This window comes from Bos grunniens, chromosome 20 (assembly GCF_055505025.1).
Source record: "Bos grunniens cultivar Pamir isolate PY7600 chromosome 20, Bosgru_T2T1.0, whole genome shotgun sequence".
NCBI classification, from domain to species: Eukaryota; Metazoa; Chordata; class Mammalia; order Artiodactyla; family Bovidae; genus Bos; species Bos grunniens.
The window spans coordinates 6,374,089-6,401,404 of NC_141184.1; the positions used below are offsets into that span (position 1 = coordinate 6,374,089).

The following is a 27,316-nucleotide window of genomic DNA, read 5'->3' on the forward strand; positions in this document are numbered from 1 at the left end:
GGGCCCCGTGATGGTTTCGGTCGCCTTGCTGTGACCCCGGTGGTGTGACCTCTCTCCTTCTTCCTTCCAACCTGGCTTCAGGAGCGGCTGCTGCTGTCCCTGCTGCCGGCACACATAGCCATGGAGATGAAAGCGGAGATCATCCAGAGGCTGCAGGGCCCCAAAGCCGGCCAGATGGAGAACACCAACAACTTCCACAACCTCTACGTCAAGCGGCACACCAACGTCAGGTACGCGGCGCCGTCCTCCCTCCTCGGCGAGGCTGGGGAGCCCGACGCCAGGTGGCCGATGTAAGTCACCGGAAGTGCCCATCTTACAGCGTCACGTGCCCTTCGGGGCTGTTCATCTTGGCGCAAAGCATAGTGTCCACTCCCCCTACCTGTGTGTGAGGGCCTCTGTCGTTCAGATAAGAAACAGACCCTTCTACTTGTGGCATTTTGGAACCAGCCGTTACAAAGGGGAGAGAAGTGGCCGGTGGGGCCTTCATTCTGGGAACTCTCGGGTCGGATCTCACTGTGTCCCAGGCACCCAGGACTCTGTATGTCAGTAAGATTAGGGAGTTGGTGGGCTCTAGACACAAGGACTGGTTCCTCAAGATGGACTTGGCAGGGGCAGGGCTCGAGGAGCTAGCACTTTCCAGGGCGGCTGAGTATCCTGCTGTCCATCAGGAATGCCGTAGGGGGGGAGGCGGGGGGCTGGAGGGGGACGTCTCTGGGTATGGCCAGTACCCAGCATCATAGGTGATGGCGTGCACCCTAATCAAATTACAGTGAAAGTTACAGCTTGTCCAAGAGTGGCAGTCATAGATGCTTCGCAGGGAGCCATTCCTGGAATCTTAGTAACTGGAAAACTAACAAGGGATTGTGGTCAGAAGGGAGGTCGTGTAAGTCCTCTTCTCCTCTGAGCTCTGCATGGGAGCCAGGTGGGCCCTCACTTCAGTCTGGGGTGGGTGCTCTGTCTCATGCTCCCCATCGTCTCTGGCCCCTCCAGACTAGGCACTCTGGTCCTCACCATTCTCCATGCCCACCTGTTTCTGATCCCAATTCTCTGGAGGCCTGTCCTTCTATCTGTTCCATTGTGTTACAGTGGTGCTTGCTCTTCTGGCTGGGTTATCTCAGTGAGTAACCTGTGCCTGCCTCATTCATCAGGTTACTCCTTTAGTTGTCAGGGTTACTCACCCCTCCATTCAACAGTTTATTAACAACAATCACAAGCAAAACTGAAATTGTGTAGCTCATCATCTAGAATCAAAATCAGGGTGTTTGCCCCCAGCTCCAGACTTTTTCCATTGCATGTTGCTGCCTTGGGTCTAATCACTTCAGGTCAAGGATTTCTGAAATTGATTAATAAGAAAGAAATTTAACTGTAGCTTAAAATAAAAGTGAAAATGTTAGTCACTTAGTCGTGTCTGACTGTGCGACCCTATGAACTGTAGCCGGCCAGGCTCCTCAGCCCATGGAGTTCTCCAGGCAAGAATACTGGAGTCGGTTGCCATTCCCTTCTCCAAGGGATCTTCCCGACCCAAGGATCAAAGCCAGGTCTCCCACATTGCAGGTGGATTCTTTACCATCTGAGCCACCAGGGAACCCCTAACTGTAGCTTGAATGCATTGCTAAGACAAATCTCAATTTGACACATGATTTTAGAAACAGTTGTGGCCCAAGCACACAAAGAGCTAATATACAATAAAAAATGTATATTGAGAGGAAGATAACAGAAAAAAGTTGCATATCAATGAGGAATCAGAAGTAAATATTTTTAAGTCCCCATCATTTTTTGGAATAATAGGAAAGAACTATGGGTGTATATGTATATACATGTGTGTGTGTGAGTGTGTATAAACACAGAGAGAACATTCATACATATTAATGAGTGAAATTATTTAAAACACTAGCTTGCCTTTAGGTTTTTAAGCATTTTGCCTACATGATTAAAGAAAAAAAAATTTATAGTATCTGATAAGTTGTATTTTACTAGAAATTGCTCTTTCTAGCCTTCAGTTCAGTTCAGTCTCTCAGTCATGTCTGACTCTTTGCGACCCCATGAATCACAGCATGCCAGGCCTCCCTGTCCATCACCAACTCCCGGAGTTCACTCAGACTCACGTCCATCGAGTCAGTGATGCCATCCAGCCATCTCATCCTCTGTCGTCCCCTTCTCCTCCTGCCCCCAATCCCTCCCAGCATCAGAGTCTTTTCCAGTGAGTCAACTCTTCACATGAGGTGGCCAAAGTATTGGAGTTTCAGCTTTAGCATCAGTCCTTCCAATGAACACCCAGGACTGAGCTCCTTTAGAATAGACTGGTTGGATCTCCTTGCAGTCCAAGGGACTCTCAAGAGTCTTCTCCAACACCACAGTTCAAAAGCATCAATTCTTTGGTGCTCAGCTTTCTTCACAGTCCAACTCTCACATCCATACATGACCACTGGAAAAACCATAGCCTTGACTGGACAGACCTCAATTGTCTGAAAATCAGGAATGGCCCTTCCATCTCCTACAATATATTTAAGACACTTATTGGTATTCAAAATGTGTAAAAATAAATATTAATATGTCTGTATCTAAAGAAGATCACAGACTCTAAGTAGTTGTGATATAGTCCAGGAACACTAGACCTGCAAAAATAACAGATGACACGACCAATTTCAGGCAGTTGATAAATAATCTGCATAATACCTGTATTATCGATTTCTATGTAACAAATTACCCCAAAACTTAGTGGATTTAAAGAACAATAGACATCTCACAGTTTCTGTGGGCTGGAGTTTTGGAGCATCTTAAATGGTTCTGGCACAGACTTCCCCATAAGGCTTCAGGCTGCTGGGGGATCTGCTCCCAATGTGGCTTCTCACCTGGTGAGCAGGTTAACTTCATGTTGGCTGAAGGCCTCAGATCTTCACCACTGGACCTCTTCACAGGTTCTTGAGTGTCCTCACAATATGGCTGCTTGCTTCCCCAGAGGGAAGGATCCAAGAGAGAGCCGGGTGGAAGTTGCTGTATCTTTTATGAAAGGTCATTTCTTGCTATTCCTACAGTATTCTATTAGTTACACAAGTCACTCCTACCCGTTATGGGGAGGAACAATACAAGGGAGGCGAGGATGACTGAGGCCGTCTTGGAAGCCAGGTACCACACAGTCTAAGGCAAAGGGTTGGTGAAGCAGCTTCGGCTGCCTTCAGAGATTGTATACAATATGTTTGCAGTATTTAATCAAATTTAAATTCAGAAAACATATTTGGCGTCCTAAAGAAAAGTGTTAATGTTAGCTGCTCAGTGGTGTCTGACTCTGTGACCCTGTAGACCGTAACCCACCTGCTTTCCCCCGAGTCCATGGAATTTTCCAAGCAAGAATACTGGAAAGGCTTGCCATTCCTTTCTCCAGAGGATCTTCCCAACTCATGGATCAAACCTGAGTCTCCTGCATTGCAGGCAGTCTTTACAGTCTGAGCCATGAGGGAAGCTCCTAAAGTAAATACATAACTTAAAACTTAAAAATACAGAAACTTAAATGTCATGTAGTACCAATTAATTTTAAAAGAAATCTGAAACCTATGGCCTTTTCATCCTGAGGCAGGATGTGGGCATGGGTATACAAATATCTGAGTTCCTGCTTTTGGTTCTGTGGGGTGTATACCCAGCAGTGGGATTGCCAGTTCATCCAGTAATTCTGTGTTTCATTTTTTTTTAAAGAAACATCATACTCTTTTCCGTAGTGCCTATGCCGTTTTACATTTCCCCTAGCGTACTTACCAGTTCTAATTTCTATACATCCTCAGCAGCACTTGTTATTTTCTTTAAAAAGAAAAAAAAGATATCCCAGTGAGTGTTAATTGGCAGTTATTTTTGTTTCATGGCCCATCTTAAACCATACCATATGTATTACCTGAAACTCAAATTCCCAGCAGCAATTTTAGGCTTCTTTATTAGGTCCTTGGGGCTTCCCAGGTGGCACAGTGGTAAAGAATCCACCTGGCAAGTCAGGAAATACAAGAGAAGTGGGTTTAGCCCCTGGGTGGGCAAGATCCCCTGGAGGAGGACATGGCAACCCACTCCAGTATTCTTGCCTAGAGAATCCCATGGACAGAGGAGCCTGGTGGGCTGCAGTCCCTGGGGTCTGAGTCAGACACAACTGAACACAGTGCACATATTAGGTCTTTATATAAAACATAAGCACGTTCTATGTAGGTAAAGTTGTAATGCACCCACAGGTGTTGTGTTCTTCTATCCTGATTCATCAAGGTTAGCTTGATGCACACAAAACTCTAAGGAATCTCGCATTTGTCCCCCAGCCTATACTTGCCATGAGGGGAAGCTGTGCTGTCACTTCCTTAGTGACTGTGTCCCAGATTCTTCACCACCCCTCAGTTCAGTTCAGTTCAGTCGCTGAGTCGTGTCCAACCCTTTGTGACCACATGGACCACAGCACGCCAGGCCTCCCTGTCCATTGCCAACTCCTGGAGTTTGCTCAGACTTATGTCCATTGAGTCGGTGATGCCATCCAACCATCTCATCCTCTGTCATCCCCTTCTCCTCCTGCCTTCAATCTTTCCCAGCATCAGGGTCTTTTCCAATGAGTCAGCTCTTCGCATCAGGTAGTCAAAGTATTGGAGTTTCAGCTTCAGCATCAGTCCTTCCAATGAACACCCAGGACTGAGCTCCTTTAGGATGGACTGGTTTGATATCCTTGCAGTCCAAGGGACTCTCAAGAGTCTTCTCCAACACCACAGTTCAAAAGCATCGATTCTTCGGCGCTCAGCTCACCACCCCTACGACTCTGTTTTATGGCATTCTACTGTTTGCCTTTATTGTACTTGTTATTACTGTAACTGGATATTAGCTGGCATCCTTCCTTGTTTAATGCTTCCCCCAAACTCAGCTCTGAGCTTTAGGAAGATGCATCTCCTTTCCTGGAAGATAGTAAAGAACCCAAAATTTTGTCTTTCAATCAGAATTTATTGATGTCTTTCAATCAGGATTTAACTTTTATGATTTTGCTTCTTCTACTTAGGAATGCTTACAATACAAAATCACGTACACGTTTACACCCGTGGCGGATTCATGTTGATGTATGGCAAAACCAATACAATAGTGTAAAGTAATTAGCCTCCAATTAAAGTCAATAAATTTTAAAAATAAATAAATTAATAAAATCACATAACAGTTCAAACAGAAACATACTCCTTTGATATCAGAATTATGACACTGTAACGAACTGTCAGGATGAAGACCACATAAGCCAGAATGGGAAGGAGAGGCTGGCCCTGAGAGGAGAAATGTTGTCAGTAAGAATGGACTAGAATAGAGAAAGTGTATCACAAGGCTTTCTTCCCCGATCTTAATTATAAAAATGTAACATCAAAAAAATTAATGGGAAAGTTTAGCAACATGTTTATGTATTCCATACCCAGGGGAATGATGTTTTGCAAAAATATAAAGCGTAAGAAATCATCCTCTTTTAATGGGAAAGACTACCATTGCTTTCTTAGCGAATATAAACTTGCAAATATGGCACCCACTGGTTTGTTCCCACAGTATCCTCTATGCGGACATTGTCGGGTTCACCCGTCTGGCCAGTGACTGCTCCCCTGGAGAGCTCGTCCATATGCTGAATGAACTCTTTGGAAAGTTCGATCAAATTGCAAAGGTGAGTATTAGTGATTGCTTTCTATTTTGAGGATATATAAAATTGGGGCTTCCCTTTTCTTGATCCTCACCAGGTTTTTGCCTCTTCATAAAAGCATCCTTTAGGAATCTTATTTATAGATTTGTTGGGTTTATTTGCCATTGATAAGTCTCAGACCTACATTGGGAAAGAGAAATGCTGTGGCATATAATTAGCATATGCTTTCGTTTATTTTTAAGACCCTGGCTTATATATAATTCAGCACACATACAATAAATACATTCAAGATAACAAGACTTGATTTGCACATCTCTCTGCACTGTGCTGTTCTTAGCTTCTCTTTTTAGGCATTTTGATGTCGATGAGTTGGAAACGTAATTTCCTCTCCAGTTGTAACCTTTACATATTCACAGTGTTAAGCGGCATGCTGGGAAAATCCTGAAGACAGGATGCATCCCTTCTTCCTAAGGCCTCATTTACTGCTGTCTCATTTTCATCCATTGGCCTTTGTGCCACTTGCAGAAATGTAAGCTCAGTATTCACCGTTCATATGCTCATTTGTGGGGAGTTTCATAGAGAAGAAATGATGACAGCTGATTTAAAACCATACCAGACCTCACTCCAGACTTATTTATTGGAACAATTAAGATTTCTGGTGGGAATATTGGTGCTTTTTCTTGCTTGCTAGCCCTCTATTTCTGTCTCATAAAATGTTCCTGGCCTTAATTTTTGTCTTTGAGTGGTTCCCAACAAAAATCCTTTATTATGCTTATCAAAATGTATTTTTATACATTAGGAAGAGTTAGTTCCAAGTTTAGTTCATGGTGAAATTTCCCTTACACTTAAACAACAGAGAACATTCCAGCCAAGCTCCTAGGCACAAATCTGGCTTTCAGATATTCAGAGTCACTCCTGGGTCAAGCTCCCCATGAGATGCCTTATGTTGCCCAACTGACCATGACAAATCTCACTGGGGATTCTAAAAAATTCACTGAGAGTACAGCTCTGTTTCCTTCCTTTACCAAATCAAAGGGAAAGGTTGAGTTGGGGTTGAGAGGGCTCATCTTTAGGAAAAAAAAAAAAAGAAAACAATGTCTTGACTATATTCTCCATGAAGGAGCAGCCAGTTGTCTATGTTGCCAGTTATTGGTTCCTTGTGACCTAAGGGGGGAAAAGGAAATACTTGTCAATGAATGATTATTAAACCAAATAAAAACATAGAGAGATTATCTGTTAAAAATAATATCTTAAAAGTTTGAGTTAATAAAAGGTCATTTCTGCTGCACTGCCTGGTGACATGTCAGGAAGAAACTTTCCAATCTTGGCCAGTGACAGCAAGGTTCTGGTGTTCTGATGGCATTTTCCCTGCATGCAAGGCTGTGTCCAAATTACTTCTCTTTAAAAGGACACCAATCATACTGGATTAGGGGCCCACCCTACTCCTGTATGGAGAAGGAAATGGTAACTCACTCCAGTATTCTTGCCTGGAAAATTCCATGGACAGAAGAGGCTGGTGGGCTACAGTCTATGGGGTCACACTGAGCAAGAAACACTTTCTACTCTGGTATGACCTTATCTTAACTAATTACATCTACAATAACCCTCAGTTCAGTTCAGTCACTCAGTCGTGTCTTACTCTTTGTGACCCCATGAATCCCAGCACGCCAGGCCTCCCTGTCCATCACCAACTTCTAGAGTTCACTCAGACTCACATCCATCGAGTCAGTGATGCCATCCAGCCATCTCATCCTCTGTCGTCCCCTTCTCCTCCTGCCCCCAATCCCTCCCAGCATCAGGGTCTTTTCCAATTAGTCAACTCTTCGCATGAGGTGGCCAAAGTACTGGAGTTTCAGCCTTAGCATCATTCCTTCCAAAGAAATCCCAGGGCTGATCTCCTTTAGAATGGACTGGTTGGATCTCCTTGCAGTCCAAGGGACTCTCAAGAGTCTTCTCCAACACCACAGTTCAAAAGCATCAATTCTTCAGCACTCAGCTTTCTTCACAGTCCAACTCACATCCATACATGACCACTGGAAAAACCATAGCCTTGACTAGATGGACCTTTGTTGGCAAAGTAATGTCTCTGCTTTTCAATATGCTATCTAGGTTGGCCATAACTTTTCTTCTAAGGAGTAAGCGTCTTTTAATTTCATGGCTGCACTACTGCCAAATAAAGTCACGTTTACAGGTACCAGGGGTTAGGATTTCAGCATATGAATTGGAGGAGGACAGAGTTTATATCACATAGAAGAGGTAATTGGTATGATTTCCTGCTCCTGTCTGATGATTATAACAAAGGAACGTCCAGGCAATATCAGTCTGGACTAGGATAGCTTGGTCCATGCATTGTTGGTCACAGGGGCAGCGTGCTTTGGATATCAGTTCATGTTTCATAGTTCAGATCATGGAGTCAGAGAGCTTTGTAAGCAAATAGCTCAGTCCATTGAGTGAATGCTATGGAAAGCACAGTAGTTTACATTAAGGAACTCAACATCATTGCTCATTCACTGTGATATTTTATCCACTTTAATGAGGTATAGTTGACATACAAAAAGCTGTACATATTTAATATACATGCAACTTATCGAACTTCAGGGATACACCCTTGGAACCATCACTACAATCTATGCCATAAACATCTATTACCTACAGATCTTCACTTTGCCCTTTTAATTTATTATTATCATTATCATCATTGTATTATTATTTTGTGATTAAATACTTAACATCAACCTTTGCAGCCTGTGGTTAGGTATACAGTATAGTATTATTAGCTATAGACACTGTGCTGTCCAGTAGATCTCTAGGACTTACTTATCATGCGTAACTGGAACTTTTACTTCGACCTTTTCCTTTGACCAACACCTCCCCATTTCCCCCTCTCCCAGGCCTGGAAACCAGCATTCCACACTCGGTTTCTGTGTTTAACAATGAGATTCCTCATATAAGTGGTATCATGTAACATTTGCCATTCTGTATCTGGCCTATTTCACTTTGTTGTTGTTCAGTCACTCAGTCGTGTCCAATTCTTTGCAACCTCATGGACGATAGCACACCAGGCTTCCCTGTCCATCACCAGCTCCTGGAGTTTGCTCAAACTCATGTCCGTTGAGTCAGTGATGCCATCCAACCATCTTATCCTTTGTCGTCCCCTTCTCCTTCCTTCAATCTTTCCCAGCATCAGGGTCTTTTCTAATGAGTTGGCTCTTTGCATCAGGTGGCCCAAGTTCTGGAGTTTCAGCTTCAGCATTAGTCCTTCCAATAAATATTCACGACTAATTTCCTTTAGGATTGACTGGTTTGATCTCCTTGCAGCCCAAGGGACTCTCAAGAGTCTTCTCCAACACCACAGTTCAAAAACTCAAAGAAGGCTGAGTGCTGAAGAATTTATTTCAATTAACAAATCAAATTCAACAGCACATTAAAAAAAGTCATATACCATGACCAAATGGGATTTATCTCTAGGATGCAAGTTGGATGGCATAGCAAATCAATTGATGAGATATATATATATATATATATATATATATATATATATATACTGCATTAACATAATGAAGGATAAAAAACACATGCTCATCTCAATCAATTGCAGAAAAAGCATTTGACAAAACTGAACACCCTTTTATCATTAAAAACTCTCAACTAATAAGAAGGAACTCAGCTCAACACAATAAAGCTATATATGAAAAGGCCACCGTGAACATCATATTCAGCAGTGAAAAACTGAAAGCTTTTCTTCTAAGACTGGGGAGAAGACAAGGACACCTGCTCTATCCAGTTCATTTCAACATAGTGCTGGAAGTTCTTGACACAGGCCTTAGGCAAGAAAAAGAAATGCATTCAAGTCAAAAAAGTAGTAAAATTATTACTTTTTGCATATTATATGACCTTATATGTAGAAAACTTTAGAGCCCACAAAAATTTGTTGTTGGTGGTGGTTGGTGGTTTAGTTGTGAAGTCATGTCTGACTCTTGCAACCCCATGGACTGTAGCCCACCAGGCTCCTCTGTCCATGGGATTCTCCAGGCAAGAATACTGGAGTGGGTTCCCATTTCCTTCTCCAGGAGATCGTCCCAACACTGGGCTTGAACCCGGGTCTCTTGCCTTGCAGGCAGATTCTTTACCAACTGAGCTAGGAGGGAAGCATAAAAATCTGTTAGTACTAATAAACTCAGTAAAGTTGCAGGATACAAAATATGTGTACAATAATCTGTTGTGTTTCTATACACTAACAATGAAGTATCTCAAAAGAAAATCAAGGAAACAATTCCATGTACATTATCATCAAAAAGAATGAAAAACTTAGGGATAAACTTAACGAAACAGACTGTGTACTCAGTCGTGTCTGATTCTTTGCGACCCCATCAACTGTAGCCCATAAGGCTCCTCTGGCCATGGGGTTTTTACCAGCAAGAATACTGGAGTGGGTTGTCATTTCCTGCTCCGGGGAGTCTTCCTGACCAGGGATGAAACCCACGTCTTCTACATCTCCTGCATTGGTAGGCAATTCTTTACCACTGCACCACCTGAGCAGCCCTAAGCAAGCACGTGAATGACTTACACACCAAACACTATAACACACTGATGAAAGAAATATAAACAGACGCAAGTAAGTAGGAAGAGATTCCATATTCGCGGATTGGAAGAATTAATGTTGTTAAAATAATACCCAAAGCTATGTACAGATTCAATGCAATCCCGATCAAAATCCCAATGTGGTTTTTACAGAAATAGAAAAAAATCAATCCTAAAATTTATATAGAATCACAAGAGACCACAGATATCCAAAGCAATTTTGAGCAAGAAGAACGAAGCTAGAGGCTTCATAATTCCTGATTTCAAAATATCTTCCAGCTACAACAATTCAAACCAGTAGGATACTAAGAACAGACATATAGAGCAACAGAACACAATAGAGAGACCAGAAATAATCCCATGTAACTGGTCTTTGATAAGGGTACCAAGAATTCACTGTTATTAATCTTACTGCTTCTAGACTCAGAATACATATTTAGGAAGTGAAAGTCGCTTAGTTGTGTCCGACTCTTTGCAACCCCATGGACTATACAGTCCATGGAATTCTCTAGGCCAGAATACCGGAGTGGGTAGCCTTTCCCTTCTCCAGGGGATCTTCCCAACCCAGGGATCGAACCCAGGCCTCCCACATTGAGGGCAGGTTCTTTACCAGCTCAGCCACCAGGGAAATCCAAGAATACTGGAATGGGTAGCCTATGCCTTCTCCAGGCGATCTTCCCAAACCAGGAATCGAAGAAGGGTCTCCTGCACTGCAGGCAGATTCTTAACCAACTGTGCTATCAGGGAGGTAAACCTGATTAATAAACAATGTTTTTCCTTTTTATTATATAAAATTGCTATCAAGATTTATTAACACATCCTCTACAGTGCTGTAGATAAGCATGAAAGTACACAAGCTCTCTATGAGACAGGGAAAGAAACATGCAAAAACCTTCAATAAATCTAATGCATGCTTTAAGGACAAAAATATCTTATGTTCATTTTATTATTTCAAATATTTTCAGTTTATCCATAAGCCTGTGGGTTAAGAAGGGGAAAAAAATCTGTGTTTGGTACTTCTTTATTTACGTATTTAAATTTGAGTGAAGTGTCTATAAGCTAGTTGAAAAGGTTAGAAATGGATGTAGGATTGATTCATATGAATGAAATTGATCTTGATATTGTAATATAAATACAACCCAGCCAAGAAAAATGAGTTCGTCTAACTTGATATTAAAATGGTTTAACCTAAGGGCAGAATTAAGTTTTAAATCACTTGGCAATGTTGAATGGTGGCTCATTATACTGCATTACACTGTAGTGATGTTTATCAGAAGCTACATGTCTGCAGGTAAGAATTTGCTTCAGCTTTGAAAGAAGTGAGGAAAATCATGAATGTAGTAGGAAATGACATACAATTCTAATTCCAGTTGAATTCTGATCACCATTTTCTATCATGAAAGATTCTGCTCTGCACAGAACGTTTCATTTCACTGTCAGTATTTGAGGATGTTCAGACTATAAAGCATGGGCCTATCTTCACATTTCTCTGCTAAGTGTAATTCATTCCAAAATATTCTCTCAGCCTTCCCCTCCCACCCCTTACCATCATCCTTCCTGCTTTGGCAGAGGGGTATGCGGGTGAGGGTGGCTCAATCTTGATGGGCAGTTAAGGGAAATTGAACTAGTTTACGGCTTCTCAGGTTGGCACAGTGGTAAAGAATCCACCTGCCACTGCAGGAGATGCAAGACACCAGGGTTCAATGTGTGGGTCGTGACGATCCCCTATGTAGGAGGGCATGGCAACCCACTCGAGTATTCTTGCCTGGAGAACCCCATGGACAGAGGAGCCTGGCGGGCTACAGTCCATAGGGTCTCAAAGAGTTGGACATGAATGAAGCCACTTAACACACAAGCAATGCAGTTGAAATTCTGTGACTTCTTCTTTCAGGAGAATGAATGCATGAGAATAAAAATTTTAGGAGACTGCTACTACTGTGTGTCCGGACTGCCTATATCTCTCCCTAACCATGCCAAGAATTGTGTGAAAATGGGACTGGATATGTGTGAAGCCATAAAGTAAGTGTGATGAGTAGTAAGAGCCTTTTAAACTGCATAATACATTTTCGTTGTCGGTCTTACAACTGTTTCTGGTTTTTTGTCTACTGAAACTATATACATGATTGTTCATTTACACAGAAACGGGCAAAGACTCATTTATTGGCATGTGAGAACTCAGTCCAGAGTCAGGCTCTGTGTTTTGTATTGTTGTTATTAATCTTATTTTACAGGAACATGGTGTTAGAAATCTATGGGAAGGGGCTGTGTCATTAATTTCAAAGATAATTTCTTTGTAAACAATTGAAAAGTCTCTTCCAATCTTAAGGGACAATTTTGTACTCTTAATGTCTGTCTTGATTTTTGACAAGGACATATAAATTGTAAGAGAGAAAGTAGTTTTTACCACCAGACTGCAATGAAGAGGAGAATCTAGCCCAGAATAACTCCATCTAGTCAAACACACTCAGCTCTGTGAATTTAGTTTCAGTTTTTATCCGTAATAATTTTCCACTTTGTATCTATAGTTTCTTTCATTGTAAGATTTGTAGAGAATATTTGCTTACAAAGAATAATGGTATCATTACAGCTGACAAGTGTAGTGTGAAAATGTGAGCTACAAAGTGAATTTTCACTGCTGATACCGCATACTTCTCTATAAGTGCCTTCACAGAAGCCCTGATAGTCTTATAAATGATAAAAAGCTCTTGTTTGTTGATTGTTTGATTGAAAACTTTCAGTTTAAGGGTTTTTTGGTAGGGGATTGCCTATTTTTGGTCAAGTGATTTTCTCTTCTCCTCCGCATATTCTTGTTCTAAATGAGATGGGAATTATGTGCTTGATGTTCGAATTCCTTTTCTCGGGGTTGGGGTAACTGGGATGTTAAGTGAGAAAGCAACAAATCAAGTTAGTTGTCGCTGTGTTTAGCCCACTGTGGTGTTGGCCGTGGGCTGAAATGGACTGAGAGGTTTGACGGTGGGTTTCCAGTGCTTTCCAGGGAAGGATGATTACACCTCCAGCCTCAGCAGAGTCCGAGGACCTGAATGTCCAGACTCACTAGCTCAGCAGTGTCGGGGCCGCTACATGGCAGTCAGGACTGGGTGGGCAGAGACATAGGGAAGAAAGGAGGGAAGAGTCGAGACAGCAGAGGTGGGCAGTGTGGCCTCAGCTTGCCACCTGAGGTACTTTGTATGGGAATTAGCTGTCCCCCCTGCTTCTCCCCCAAAATAAATCATCTGTCTTCTTGGAGGTATAAGAAAAAAAAAAGCTTTTCAACTGTATTCTAAAAATCATTAACTATTCAAGACATTACAGGTCTAGATGTAAGTGCATTCAATCCATGTAAAATTAACAGATTTTCTCACATTTGTAACCACCCCTGGAAGCCACTTTCATGTTTAAAACCAAACGTGAGAGGAAACAGGCTCTATGGATGGGTTTTGTGAAGGATGACATTTTGTGACTCAGTAGCGCATTCGATTCAACAAAATACCCTTTTGTTGTTGTTGTTTAGTCGCTCAGTCGTGTCTGACTCTTTGTGACCCCGTGGACTGTAGCCTCCAGGCTCCTCTGTCCATGGAATTCTCCAGGCAAGAATACTGGAGTGGGTAGCCGTTCCCTTCTCCAGGGATCGAACTTGGGTCTCCTGCATTGCAGGCAGATTCTTTACCATCTGAGCCACCAGGGAAGCCCAGGGAAAGAGCGAACACCTCGGCAAATTTTGGAAACTCTTTGTTCTCTCTTACATACAAAAGCAAGCATTTCCATTCCCATTTCTTAAGCCATAAGATGAGAATGAATACAGGAATTTCAGTTTTTGAAGCTGGTGAGGAGAAAGTGTACACTTAGCACTTGAAATTTTGCCAGATGACCTCTAGTTTTCCTGGGAACCAGCAACATGAATCCAGGGATGTCTCTCCGTGGTTTTCCCTCCGTGCGGGGACCTCCACATTTATTCAGAGCCTCGTTCCCTGTTAGCTAGGTCAACACTGCAGAAGTTCTTTGGCTGCAGTTTTGGAATATTCCCAGCATTTAAAGAGACGTTTTTCCCCCCTTTCATGAAAATGTAAACTGTTCTTAATCAAGGCAGTGCTCTCAGAACCCTGATTTTGTAAGTGATTAAAGCTCCTCTTAAATTAGAAAGATTGTCTACTATTAGCGCAAACTCTAAGCCATCATTTTGACATTTGTCTATGGATCACACAGATTTCATCTGCATCTACATGCATTAAAATGTTTCTGGTCAGTCAGTTCATCTGAACTCTTGATCAACTCATTTTTCTAAAACAGACATGAAGCCCATGAAGACGGTTATTTCAAAGACTCGAGTTACTAACCAGTCACTGCTATCAGACTGGCTTTCTGACTACTCCTGGATGCTGTCAGGAAGCAGGACTCAGGGGGATGGGGAGCAGAGATGAACCAGCCTGAGCAAGCCTGGGGGGACCAGACACCCCCCAGCAGCCGTTTGCACTCAGAGCTACTGTGGGCAAAGCGGCGAGGCAAGCCTCCTGTGTCATGGAGATGCTCCTTCTGGGAGCAGGATTGAAGGGTGTGGACGACTTGCAAAGTACTTGATATAGGTTGTCATTTTATGACAAAATATAAACAGAAAAGGACGATAGAAAGGGAAGGGAAAGAAACAGCCTCTGTACTATTTTCTCAGGAAGTCATTTATTTTTATATCATGGACCCATTTCTTCTTATCATAGTATGCTCGGATGGTTCTGCTTCATCACTGAAGCTTGACACTCATTGTTCATTGTTGTTCGTTCTTCAGTTGCTCAGTCGTGTCCGACGCTGCGACCCCATGGACTGCAGCACACCAGCCTTCCCTGCCCTTCACCATCTCTCAGAGCTTGCTCAAAGTCAGGTCCATTGGGTCGGTGATGCCATCCCACATGCGTACCTGTGTTATTTTGAGATGGTTCGGGTTCTACTGCATCCCACACCTGGGAACCCTTCCTCTTAACTGCTGCAATCAATGTCATCACTTCCCTCCACGTTTCTTCCTGGGGTGATTCGCTCCATGGAATGAGGGACACCTTCCTGCTAGGGACACCTTTTTCTTTTACAACTATATTTTAATCGATAAACATATTTAACTGGCAGAAACAAATAGGCATCACCAATCATTGCCATTTTCCCTTAAAAGAAGTTGTCTTTTTTTCTTTTATTTTTAATTGGAATGTAATTGCCTTACAATGTTGTATTCATTTCCACTATTAAGTGAAGTGAATCAGCTATATGTATATGTATATGTATATATATCCCCTCCGTCTTGGACCTCCCCCTTCCCTCCCCACCCCACCCCTCTGGGTAATCACAGAGCACCGAGCTGAGCCCCCTGTGACAGCATCTCCCCACTAGCCATCTGTTTTACACATGGTCGTGTATATATGTCTGTCCTAATCAAAGGAAGTTATTCATTTGTCTCTTTCAATGAGTTGGTGATAGGATCCTAAAGTATTTTTTAAGTGGTTTTTAAAAATTCATTTCTTTTTAATGATACCTTATGCACTATTAAAGCTTCTTAAAGAGTACTCGCTTCTCTTTTTTGTTACAGAAACATGCACAGTGGAAAAGCATTCAGCTTGTGGTTATTTTTTTTTAATTCCTATTCAGGCTGAAGTCATTTAAGCTCACAAATAAGCCTTATTGTCTCATCAGCAGAAAATATTCCTTGGGGACATACGCTATGCTAATAAGCCTTAGAGTTGCTAATGGCATCTAAGATTGTTTCTGACAGTACAAGGCAATGTCTCACGAGTCTAGTATGAAAACTTCAAGGAGGGGGTTAGCACATGATGGGTGCTTGATATGTATTGGTTGGAAAAGTAGAAGCTAAAACCAAAATGTTGCATCACGGCCCTAGCCAGCCTGAGGCTTTACTGGCTGGAGCATTGGCTTGGTACTGATGGGTTAGCCTGGTAATAACTGGAGAGAAAAACCCTTTCAATGCCCTCAGAGCAGCAATCTTCCACCACAGAAGGAACTCATGACCATTATTTTCAACAGTCTGAGACATTCTGAATAATAAAATGCCCAGAAAATCAGCCAGGAACGACAGGAAGAAGAGACTGGCCCTGGAGGGTGATGTGACTTTCCTTCTCTCTAGGAAAGTGAGGGACGCCACCGGAGTGGACATCAACATGCGCGTGGGAGTGCATTCTGGGAACGTGCTGTGCGGCGTGATCGGGCTGCAGAAGTGGCAGTACGACGTGTGGTCACATGACGTCACCCTGGCCAACCACATGGAAGCTGGAGGGGTCCCTGGGTAAGGCAGGACATGGGCTTCCTCTCATCCAGCAGGCCCTGGGCTTAGGATCCGAGGTCCGCAGGCTGAGAGCTGACTGCTCAGTGCTCGGTGACTTCTGCTGCCCTGGTTACTACTGTGTTACTCCGTGACCTCTTCCATTAACCAGATGGATGTGAGCTCTCAGGCCCCAGTTCCACCACCCCTGGGACCCATGGTTAGAGACAGGATGTCAGATCCTGAATTACAGACTTTCACTTAATTGCGTATTTATGAATAGAGACCTAAGTTAAAGATGGCTTATAATGCACTAGAGATATGTGGCCTTTCTGTATTATTGGTCACCTCTGAAACCAGTCCTATTAAAATAAGCAGATGGTACCATCTGGACAGATGACAAGAGAATCTTTGCAAGTGCTGTAATTTGGAGAAGTATGAGAGCAGGCATTGAGAAGGAAAGCCCATACTTTTATACGTACCAGCACGTGTTCTCAAATGACTTTGCCATGCAATTCCGAAAACTATCCTCATGCCTCCAGATTCAGTATGATCACGTTTTATGTGCTATAATTCACCACCTAGGTTTCACTGAGTGCAGAGAGGCTCCAAATATTAGCAGCTCTTGATATCGGGGAGCATTTTCCCAAAGCTGTGGGTAACAGACTATGAACCTATAGCCTTTCCTTCACCTGTGGCAGAAGGAATTCTTTCTCAAGTCCCAAATTAATAGAAAATCTTGGATGTTCCTTCTTCTGTATCTTGATTGTGGTTTTCAAATGGAATTTCAGACGTGTTCACATTTCTTCTGTTACCCTGCAACACTTGAATGGAGCTTACAAAGTGGAAGAAGGCGATGGTGACATCAGAGACCCGTATTTAAAGCAACATTTGGTGAAAACTTACTTTGTAATCAACCCCAAGGTCAGTATCATAGAGTCTATAATTAGCCCATGACTTCTATGATTAAAAGTCAAGAGGGCAAATGACTGATATGAAAAGTTGTTTTTAGTCAAGAACCGGTGTAATTCTTTGCTAGTGTTTGCCTCTAAAACTATTTTAAATGCCTGTGTTTGTAAAAATGCATTCAAATATTTATGAAAGAAGCAGTTGAAATGAATTGCTTGTTTATGTGGCAAGGGTATTGTCTGCATTATAAGGTTGTAGAGGTTAGTTAGTCATGCTTACCAATGTATACGTTAGTCCACGGGTGTGAACCTCTGGGCCATGGACTGGTACCTCCATGCAAGATCAGCAAGAGCATTAGATTAGAAATAACATGCACAATAAATGCAATCCATTTGATCACCCAGAAACCATCCCGACCCCCAGTCCATGTAAAAGTAGTCTTCCACTAAATAGGTCCCTGGGGAAGTGCACAGCAACCCACTCCAGTATTCTTGCCTGGAGATTTCCATGGACATAGGAGTCTGGCAGGCTATGGTCCATGGGGTCACAGAGAGTCAGACACGACTAAGCACATAACAGATAGGTCCCTGGTGCCAAAAAGGTTGGGTACCACTGTGTTAGTCCATGATGGGCCCTTCCTGGCAGTTAGAAAATTAAATGAAGACCAAAAGTGTGCTCAGGATTTCAGCTGATAAAAATCTTAATGAGATTAAGTGGATGAAAATATAAGAAAAAAAGAAATTACTGAAAGATTAATGACTAATTGTCACATACACTGGGGTGAGCATGTTATGTGCAGACATGTGAACTTTAACATGATAAAAACCACCTATCCCATGCAGACAGCTGCTGTCTTTTACGCTCTTCCCATCATGTGTCAGGCCAGAGCAGGGGGCTCATCAAAAGAGCTCTCATCTTTACCCCTCCCCAAATTCCTGCCAAATGGGTACTGTTGCTATTTACAGATTAAGAAGCTGAGTCTCAGATGGTTTATGTAACTTCCCTCAAATCACTGGCTGGTTAACAACGCAGGTAGCAGCAAGAAACTCCTCTGAATTGTCCAAACAAGTATCACAAAATCAGTGAAGTCAAGTTTACGAGTGTTTACTCACAAGAGCCTCCCTGAAACTCCCTGTTCACCTTTGGGGACAAACTTCCAACCCACTAGACAGCTGATCTGGAGACAGATGTGTGACAAGCAGGAGGAACTATGGGATGATCGGTGTGGAGGTGGCAGGTGCAGGGAAAAGGTGAAAAAAACGTGTCCAGAGAACACTGTGTTCAGGCAAAGAATACCAAAACATCAATATTCAAGGCCATTTCGCATCCAAAAACAGCCCCAATCCCTACAGCCATCACTTTAGGAAAACAACAAACAAAACCATTAAAACATGGAAACAGATCAGCATATTCTGTCTAAGAGTCAGCTTTATAAAAATGTCCCTTCCAATGGCTATTGTTTTTTCCCAAGTTTCAGGTACAGGTAGGTTTTTGTTGTCTGAAAAAAACTGACTCAGCTTCTCTGGGGTGTGGCCATGCCCCATGGTGACCCCGCACGACCGAGGGCAGGAGCCCGCAGAGTGAAGGCGGTGATGGTGGAGGACTCCGCCTGTGCAAGGGAGGCTTCTAGGGGGCTGGAGGGAAGAGGTGCTGTGGCCTCCAGGTGTGATACTGTGCTTCTCACCCCAAGGGAGAGCGGCGGAGCCCTCAGCACCTCTTTAGGCCTCGACACACCCTTGACGGAGCGAAGATGAGGGCTTCTGTCCGCATGACCCGGTACCTGGAGTCCTGGGGGGCGGCCAAGCCCTTTGCACACCTGCATCACAGAGACAGCATGACTACGGAGAACGGCAAGATCAGCACCACGGTACGCCCTCCCCGCACTGGGCATATGCTAGCTCCCCAAACAGAAGGCATGTCCTGCCAAAACCAGTTGGGTCTGTAACGAAGGAAGCTTGCTGTCTCTGACTTCCCAGAGAGGCCCCTGACAAACAGGCCTAAATAAACCTGCCATCAGGTTATCTTGAGTGTCAGTTGCTAAGGGTCTCAACCAAGAGTGACTTTGCGTGATCACTTTCTTATCGAAGACGGTTATTGACAATGGGCAGTAGCCACGCATACCCCTGAACTCTTTTTCAATCCAGGTTTGCAGTTTGCTTTGGCTACCACAAAGTGGAAAGCCCGAGCATCTTCATAAAAGAACAAATGAGGGCCTGACATCCTTGCGGTTTGAGCAGCATCATTAACCCTGTCCTCATCCCCCAGAGGTTCAGCCTGTGTCGGAAGCAAAGTGCATTCTATTGGTGTCCCTTATGGACGTCATCCCAACTTCTAATGGGGAATGGAGTCCCACCGCTCCAGACCACAGGGACCTTTCAATAAGATGGCTGAAATGCAGATGAAGAATAGAAAAACTCATGAGAGGAGAGGAAAGGAAATACAGTGGAGCACTTAGAATAGTCCCAATGGTATATTTAGATATTAAAACAGTCTCTGAGTACAATTTCATGCTAAATGGTATTCACTGTGTTAGGGATGTGGTTGAGGTTTAAAAAAAATGAGATGTTCCGTAATTCTTATTAGCTGATGAGGAAACAACATATGAGGCTGTCAGGTAAAAGTGGACATTTCCAAGCTGCCTGTGTCCATAGGCCTGTCACAGTGACATGCGCAAACCCAACATGCAGGCGTCAGCATTCCTGTTTTGTCTTGGTTTTATCTCTTCTTTCAACTTCCTTTGTTCTTTTCCAACTGAAATATAAACGATCTGATAGAAGATTGTGATCTTTCAAGGGGTCAACAGGGAGACCTCCAGGGCAAGTCCTAGAGGGGTCTATATTCTATTGGGAAGAAAGAGACCCTAAGTAGGACTCAAATAAACAAAGGAGATCACTCCAGGTACTGCCAAGGGCTGTGATGAAAAGAAAAGGAAGGAATGTCTTGGGGAGTGACTGGCATGGCTCCTCTTGGGGGTGTGGCTGGGGGGAGTCTCCGAGAAGGGGAGGGGTCAGTGGGGAGGGTCAGGGGCAAAAGGACAAATACAGCTGCCCTGAAATGGAAATGAATTGGTGTCTTTGAGGCAGAGAAGAGACTCTGTGGCTGTCAGATCATCAACAGTAAGCCAGGGGAGGTCATTAGGGTGAGAGGCTCCAAGTAATCATGTATAATTTATTCTGATTGTAGTGGGAAGTTGTTAGAGGGTCCTAAGCAGGGAAGGGCATCGTGTAATTAGCACTCTGGATGATGGACCAAGAGAGCAGGGCTACAAGAAGGAGTGGTGTCCTCCTTTGCTGAGATTTTAGCAGTGGGAACAGTGAGAAACAAATTCAGGGTACAATTTGAAAGTGGAACAAGTAAGACTTGGTGATGGAGTCAATATGTGTGGAAAGGAAGTTCAAAGACGAAGCCACATGTTTGGGTTGTGCACCTAGGAGAATGATAATCCCATTGACTGAACTGACAAATACTCAGAGCAAAGTCAGAGAATTTGGGGTAGAAAAATCAAGACTTTGCTAGTGGACATCTTCAAATCAATATGCCTTTCAGACACCAGACTGCAGCTCAGAAGTTGGCAGTTGGGGGTGTGCTCCTGGAACTCTGGGTAGAGGTCTTGGTAGGAGGTGTGGATGTGATAGGCATCAGATTTTAGGTGCTATTTGAAGCTGTGGATCTGGATGTGGTCACAAGAAGAGAAGAGATGCAAGGAGCGAGGACCAGAGCCACTGGGGGCCTCCCAGCAACTAGACCTGTTAGAGGAAAAGCATGCTAAGACTTAGAATCTAATTGCCAGGGAAAGTCAATGCTTCTATCCCTCTTATGAAAAGAATCAGATAATTTTACCTCAACACTAAATTTATTATTAGTGCTAATGGCTAATAACTTTATCTCTGATTGAGATTTGTTATAAACAAATTGATTGGTTGATTGGCTGGTTGGTTGGTTGACTGGCTGGTTGCCTGATTGGTTGGTTGACTGGCTGGTTGGTTGGTTGACTGGCTAGTTGGCTGGTTGGTTGGTTGACTGGCTGGTTGACTGGTTGTTGGTTGGTTGACTGGTTGGTTGGTTGACGGTTGGTTGGCTGACTGGTTGGTTGACTGGTTGGTTGGTTGACTGGCTGCTTGGCTGGTTGGTTGGTTGGCGGTTGGTTTGTTATTTTTCAGGAAATAAGAATTATATCTGAATACTAAAGCATTATTTTCTGTGCTACTTCATCTGTGTACCTGCAAAAATAAGGCCTTGCTTTATGGGTGGTATTATTGATGTTGTTGTGGTTGCTAATTTCTTATCAGTCCTTTGTCTCAGGACTTAAGAGCAACCCTCTCCCTTACTATCTTAGCAAGGCACCCAAGGGAAGATTTCACCCTGGCTCCAACCTCAACATAATCTGTTGTTATGTGTTAGTGAAGATGCCTCCTTTGAGAGAGTTATAACTGCCTAAGGCTTTGAGCTTCAGAAAATAGTGTATAAAAAACAGAGGATGTCTGGAACAGACTCTGTTTTCTTGACCAGCTGGCCTTGCCAGTCACAGACAGAGTCTCAGGCCTGAGTTCCTTGGCAGTGACAGAAGACCTCTGAGGTTCTGGTTAGCACTGGGGCCCATAGGACTATGCCCCTTACTTTCAGAAAGGTCCCATTGTCATTCTTACTCGTACCTTTCAGGAGTGAACAGCTGTCCTTGCCAAAAGTTATTTCTTTTATCTAATCCCCTATGCAGAACTTCATTGACTCTTGATTTAACATTGATGGAGCTGGTGAATAATGCATTATTTTATTAATACTCTATATAATAAAATGTGGAGTTCAGTTATCATTTTTAAGCCTACCTTTCCCTAGGCTAAATACATTTCCTTATCTAACCTTGGAGCTTAAAGCAACAAAGAAAAGTTTCTCTGGAGCTTCTTTGTTCTGACTTTTATTTTAATTTCCACTACAATATACAAGTGAATCTTGTGGTTTTTAAAGTCTATTATTGAACACTTAGCAATGGATTCAGTGTCTCCCTCTCACTAGCCTTTTTCAGGAACTGTTATACCAGCACTTATGTACATTTCTTCTTTTTCATCAGTGATTCTCAGTTTCACATACTTAATCAATGGTCTCATTTCTTAACAGTTTGATTCACTGATTAAGATTGTCTATAGATTTTGTGATTATGTTTGTGTTTTAAAGTATTTTCTAAATTTTTGTCTCATGTTAAAACTACAGTTCTACATGATTTAGGTTGTCTACAGTAACTTTAATAATAGTCCTCTGCAGGCATTGTTGTAAATAATATCTGCAAATATCAGGATAGGAATTTTGAAAATCTAGACAACAATCCTGACACTTCCAATATCCAGAGTTCATAGATTACACCAACATTCTAAATATAAACTGAAGTTTTAACCTTATTTCACGCTTATAATTAAGCTCTTTTTCTCCACTTAGCTGCTTATTACCTAAATGATATTTACCATGGTAAAAGAGGAAATACGCATCGTTATCTTTTCAAACTTCTTAATGTATGTTTTTAGCAACTAATAATCTTTTTTTTCTTTAATAGGATGTACCAATGGGTCAGCATAATTTTCAAAATCGCACCTTAAGGTATGGTATACATTCCATTTTCTAATTTTCTAAAGGCTTAACTGTTCTTTATTTATTCCTGAAAGTAATTTTCATCAACTATAATAATTCTGAAGGCTATTTCTTCTGAAAAAAAAAAAAAAGAGTAGCTGCTTGTGAAAAGCCCTCTCAAGTTGTATTCAGCTTCTAAAAATAGGATTATTGATATCCTTTCTTTTTAGAATTAAAAGAGGGAAAACACTGCCTAGTAAACTCTTTAGAACTTTAAATTGTTTTCTTAAAAAACATTCTTCATATTAATCTGAAGTAAAGAACTGAACTTTCTTAAAATGAGTATCTTAAAGTTATATTTTTGAGGTTGAATCCTAGAGATAAAAGCAAGACAAGTCCAGCCTTTCAATAGTGAAAAGAAGTGCAACCCACCCTGCTCAAACAAAGAAAAAATGCCTCCCCAAGTGTCCAAGGATGCCATTGTCATCCTCCACAAGCTCTCAGACATCACTCCTTTCCCTTGTCTGTATTCCTCTAGCTTTGGGGCTCAGAACCTTCCTTTAGTTTGGGAGTTAAGTACTTTTTATTGAAGATGTTAGGATAATTTGGGAGCTTCCTTGGTGGCCCAGATGGTAAAGTATCTACCTGCAATGCTGGAGACCCAGGTTCAATCCCTGGGTTGGGAAGATCCCCTGGAGAAGGAAATGGCAACCCACTCCAGTGTTCTTGCCTGGAGAGTCCCCTGGAAAAAAGACCCTGGTGGGCTGCAGTCCGTGTGGCACACAGAGTCAGACATGACTGAGGGACTAACACTAGGATAACTAATGAACGGCCCCAAACTTAAAATTTTCTTCCCCCACTGAAGAGATGGGTTTATTCCTATAGAAAATGCATTGTATCAAAGTGGAAAATGAACATAAATAATTAGGTCACTGGCTGCCAGATCTTAGTGCGCTCCCTCCCGAATCCCTCTGCGTGACTTTATCTTTGCTGTCATGACCTCTGATTTGTATTTTGTGTAAAACTTGAAATTTTAATATTGACCTATCACACTTAGAGCCCTTTGTTATATGGAAAATGGAGTTCTTGGGCTTTTGAAGTATTATTTTTTTGGTGGCAAATGCCCAATTAAAGAAAGCTTAAGCTATTTTAAGAAGCGTTTTGGACCCCGTAACGTATCTTTAGAAGGCCTGGCTCTTCAAGCCAGGAAGAAATTAGCACATCTGCAAACAGCTGTCTATGGAATTTCACAAACATCCTTCCACTTTGTACAGTAAGTCCCCTGCATACGAATGAGTTCTGTTCTGAGAGCACGTTCCTAAGTCCAGTTTTGTTCAAAAGTCCAACAGAGTTAGCCTAGGTACCCAACTAACACAATTGGCTATATACTACTGTACTGTGGCAAGTTTATAATACTTCTCACACAAATAATGTGTACACAAAAGCAAACACAAAGGCTAAAGAAAGCATTTTGTATCTTATAATTCAGTACCTTGAAAAGTGCAGTAGCACAGTACAGCAACTTGCATACCGGGGCTGGCACACGACGTGTGCGTGTCTGAAGGTTCATATATAAGGGACTTCCTGTATGTGGTCTGGCCTCTCATCTGTCTGCTCCTCCCCGCAGTCTCCTTCCAGACTCGATTTACTGAAATTACAGTGAGAAGGGCTCCTGCGGCGAGTGCGCCGTGGGCAGTGTCTTTTGGGATGAGTGCTGTCTGAAAGACAGTGATCGTAAGGCTGTCATTTTTATCTGCACCAGGGCTATGGGAAATCTAATTTCATGCCTACAGCATTACTCTAGGGTGGATACTACAGCCATTATCAATTTTGGAAGGAAGAAACAGAGGTGTCAGGTCAGGAGAGGACCAGAGCCACGTGGCTTGGGGAGGCACGCCCGTGGTTTATGCCCAGGCTCTAGGACACTGACGCCTGTGTTCCTAGCTGCTCTCCTGTCCTGCCTGCCCTCCTGTGAGCCTCCTCCATATCTCCTCCTCTTTTCTATGTGGTGGGTGGTCTTTGGTGGCCCCAAGCCTCACAGAGAGAGCCTGTCTTTCAAGTCAGCCCAGACTTCCCTAGCACATCCTGGCTTTGTAACATAGCTGAGGTCATAAAACCTCTCTGAACCCCCAGCCTGGTGGTGAGGGGCCCTCCCAGAGCAGTAGAACATCATCTGAGATACAATAGGAAGCACACCTCCTTAGGTAGAGTGGCCCAGCCTGTGGGTGGGGCAGGTTGGGGGGGGCAGAGCTTAAGAGAGAGAAAATGGAAAGGGGGCTTGAGGGTAGAGCTGGGGTCTGTGAGCAGCCGGGAAGCCAACAGGGGAGCCCAGACCAGGAAGGTCAGAAATGCTGAAATGCTGACAGCCTGAAGAGCAAGGCCCTGGCTGGTGAATTAAGAATTCCTCAGAGGGAGATGATCAGCCCCAAGCACAGCCTCTCATTTCTGTAGCAGAGGTCACAAAGCTACGGAGACCAGGAAACTCTATATGTTAAGAACTGCTGTGCAGGAAGTCAGTGAATACAGAGGATGCATTATAACGGGCACTTGTCGGCTACTCCATGCATCATATGTACTGGGTTGAGCACCACACGGGCATCATCTGCAGTGTGCTGAGTCACTTCAGTCGTGCCCAACTCCTTTTAGCCCTCTAGACTGCGTCCACCAGGCTCCTCTGTGCATGGAATTCTCCAGGCAAGAATACTGGAGTGGGTTGCCATGCCCTCCTCCAGGGGATCTTCCCGACCCGGGGATCGAACCCAGGTCTCTTACATCTTCTAGATTGGCAAGCAGGTTCTTTACCACCTGGCATCACAGTCCATGGAATTCTCCAGGTCAGAATACTGGAGTGGGTAGCCTTTCCCTTCTCCAAGGGATCTTCCCAACCCAGGGATTGAACCCAGGTCTCCTGCATTGCAGGCGGATTCTTTAGCATTAGCAGCTGAGCCACGAGGGAAGCCCAAGAATACCGGAGTGGGTAGCCTGTCTGTCCCTTCTCCAGCAGATCTTCCCAACCCAGGGATTGAACTGAGTTCTCCCACATTGCAGGCAGATTCTTCACCAGCTGAGCCACCAGGGAAGCCCAGGAATACTGGAGTGGGTAGTCTCTCCCTTCTCCAGCAGATCTTCCTGACCCAGGAATCGAACCAGGTTCTCTTGCATTGCAAGTGGATTCTTTACCAGCTGAGCTACCAGGGAAGCCTGGCATCGTCTAGGCTAATCCTAAAACAGATTCACAAAGACGGTGTCACCGTTAGCCCCCAGACACATGAGTGAAGGGTTCAATTTTCCTGTGAGCTTCGAGGCATCTACACTGTTCCTTCTTAGACTTGGTGATGCTTTTTGAAAGAGAGAGCTTTCAACTTTTTGACCAAGTTGAAGTCAAGAATCTCAAGTCTAGGCACAGGGCTGATAAAAAAGAAAATAGAGGGAGCTCCTCAGTCACAAATGAGAATAAGCCATCCTAGGTGACTGCTAAGATGCACAGCCTTTTTCTAAAAGAAGGATCAAAATTAATTTGCCTCCCAGTTTAGCTTGGAATTTGGCTTGCTAAAACCTCTGAATTCCATTGGCTTGGTGTTGACAGGTGGATCACTTAATATTGTTCTGTTTTTGAACCAAACCTAACCTTGACTTGTTTAAAGAAGGCAGGACTTGAAGGTGGGAATTCACAAACAGTGATGTAATAATTGTATTACCCATCTGTCTCATTAATGATAATTCCACCAGATTTGATTACAGATAAATATGACATTGCACATTTAATACTATTTTCATCTATATAGAGAGGCAGTTCTAAATTTGGAAGAGTATTATTTTATGCCAAAGTAGAAGGTCTGTTCAGTGAGTAACTTAACCAAACACAGCACAGAGAAGCCTTGTGCTCACTCCCATGGGACTAGATGATTTGTGGACACCTGGATTCAGATGCAGGCTGGCTCAAGCCAGTTTTTGAAGGGCCAGATGGGTTATACTCTGCAGTAGATGTTTAACTTTTAAAAACAGATATTATTTTCATTTTTTCTTTTACATCATTCTTATGCTAATTGTCAGATTAACCTTGGAGAACGCATTCTTGTCTTGGCACAATAAAATGCAAAGCATTTTATATTATGGCCCAAGATTATTCATTTTGAGATCAAGTGAGTAGTCTGTAAGTGTAAGAGGGGTTTTCTGTGAACAGCACTCTCAAAAAAGTGAGGAACATTTAATTATAGACAAATAAGCTTTGACACATCTCAAAGAAGACTGCAGTTCTGCAAATTCTTGCAAACTGACCAAGGAAAACATGAAACAAGAATGATTATTTTGTCAGCCAGTCCAAATTTTTGCAAGGGAATTTCCAAAGCCAGTATGTTCTATCAAAAAATAAAGTTTATAGAGGCAACAATTCAAGGGCT

General features: G+C 43.0%; 1 protein-coding gene across 2 annotated transcripts in view; it reads left to right on the top strand.

The window, feature by feature from the left end:
* Positions 1 to 27,316, top strand: part of ADCY2 (adenylate cyclase 2) — a 454,409-nt gene that overhangs the window by 305,973 nt on the left and 121,120 nt on the right. For both annotated transcript variants that reach the window (XR_015148596.1, XM_086361165.1), the window contains exons 5-11: positions 82 to 230; positions 5,533 to 5,644; positions 12,093 to 12,220; positions 16,317 to 16,475; positions 17,243 to 17,375; positions 19,051 to 19,227; positions 22,903 to 22,946. Coding sequence is in view for 1 of the 2 variants with exons in the window: in XM_086361165.1 (XP_086217291.1) it covers positions 82 to 230; positions 5,533 to 5,644; positions 12,093 to 12,220; positions 16,317 to 16,475; positions 17,243 to 17,375; positions 19,051 to 19,227; positions 22,903 to 22,946 (902 nt within the window). In the remaining variant the exon portion in view is untranslated. The remainder of the gene's footprint in view (positions 1 to 81; positions 231 to 5,532; positions 5,645 to 12,092; positions 12,221 to 16,316; positions 16,476 to 17,242; positions 17,376 to 19,050; positions 19,228 to 22,902; positions 22,947 to 27,316) is intronic.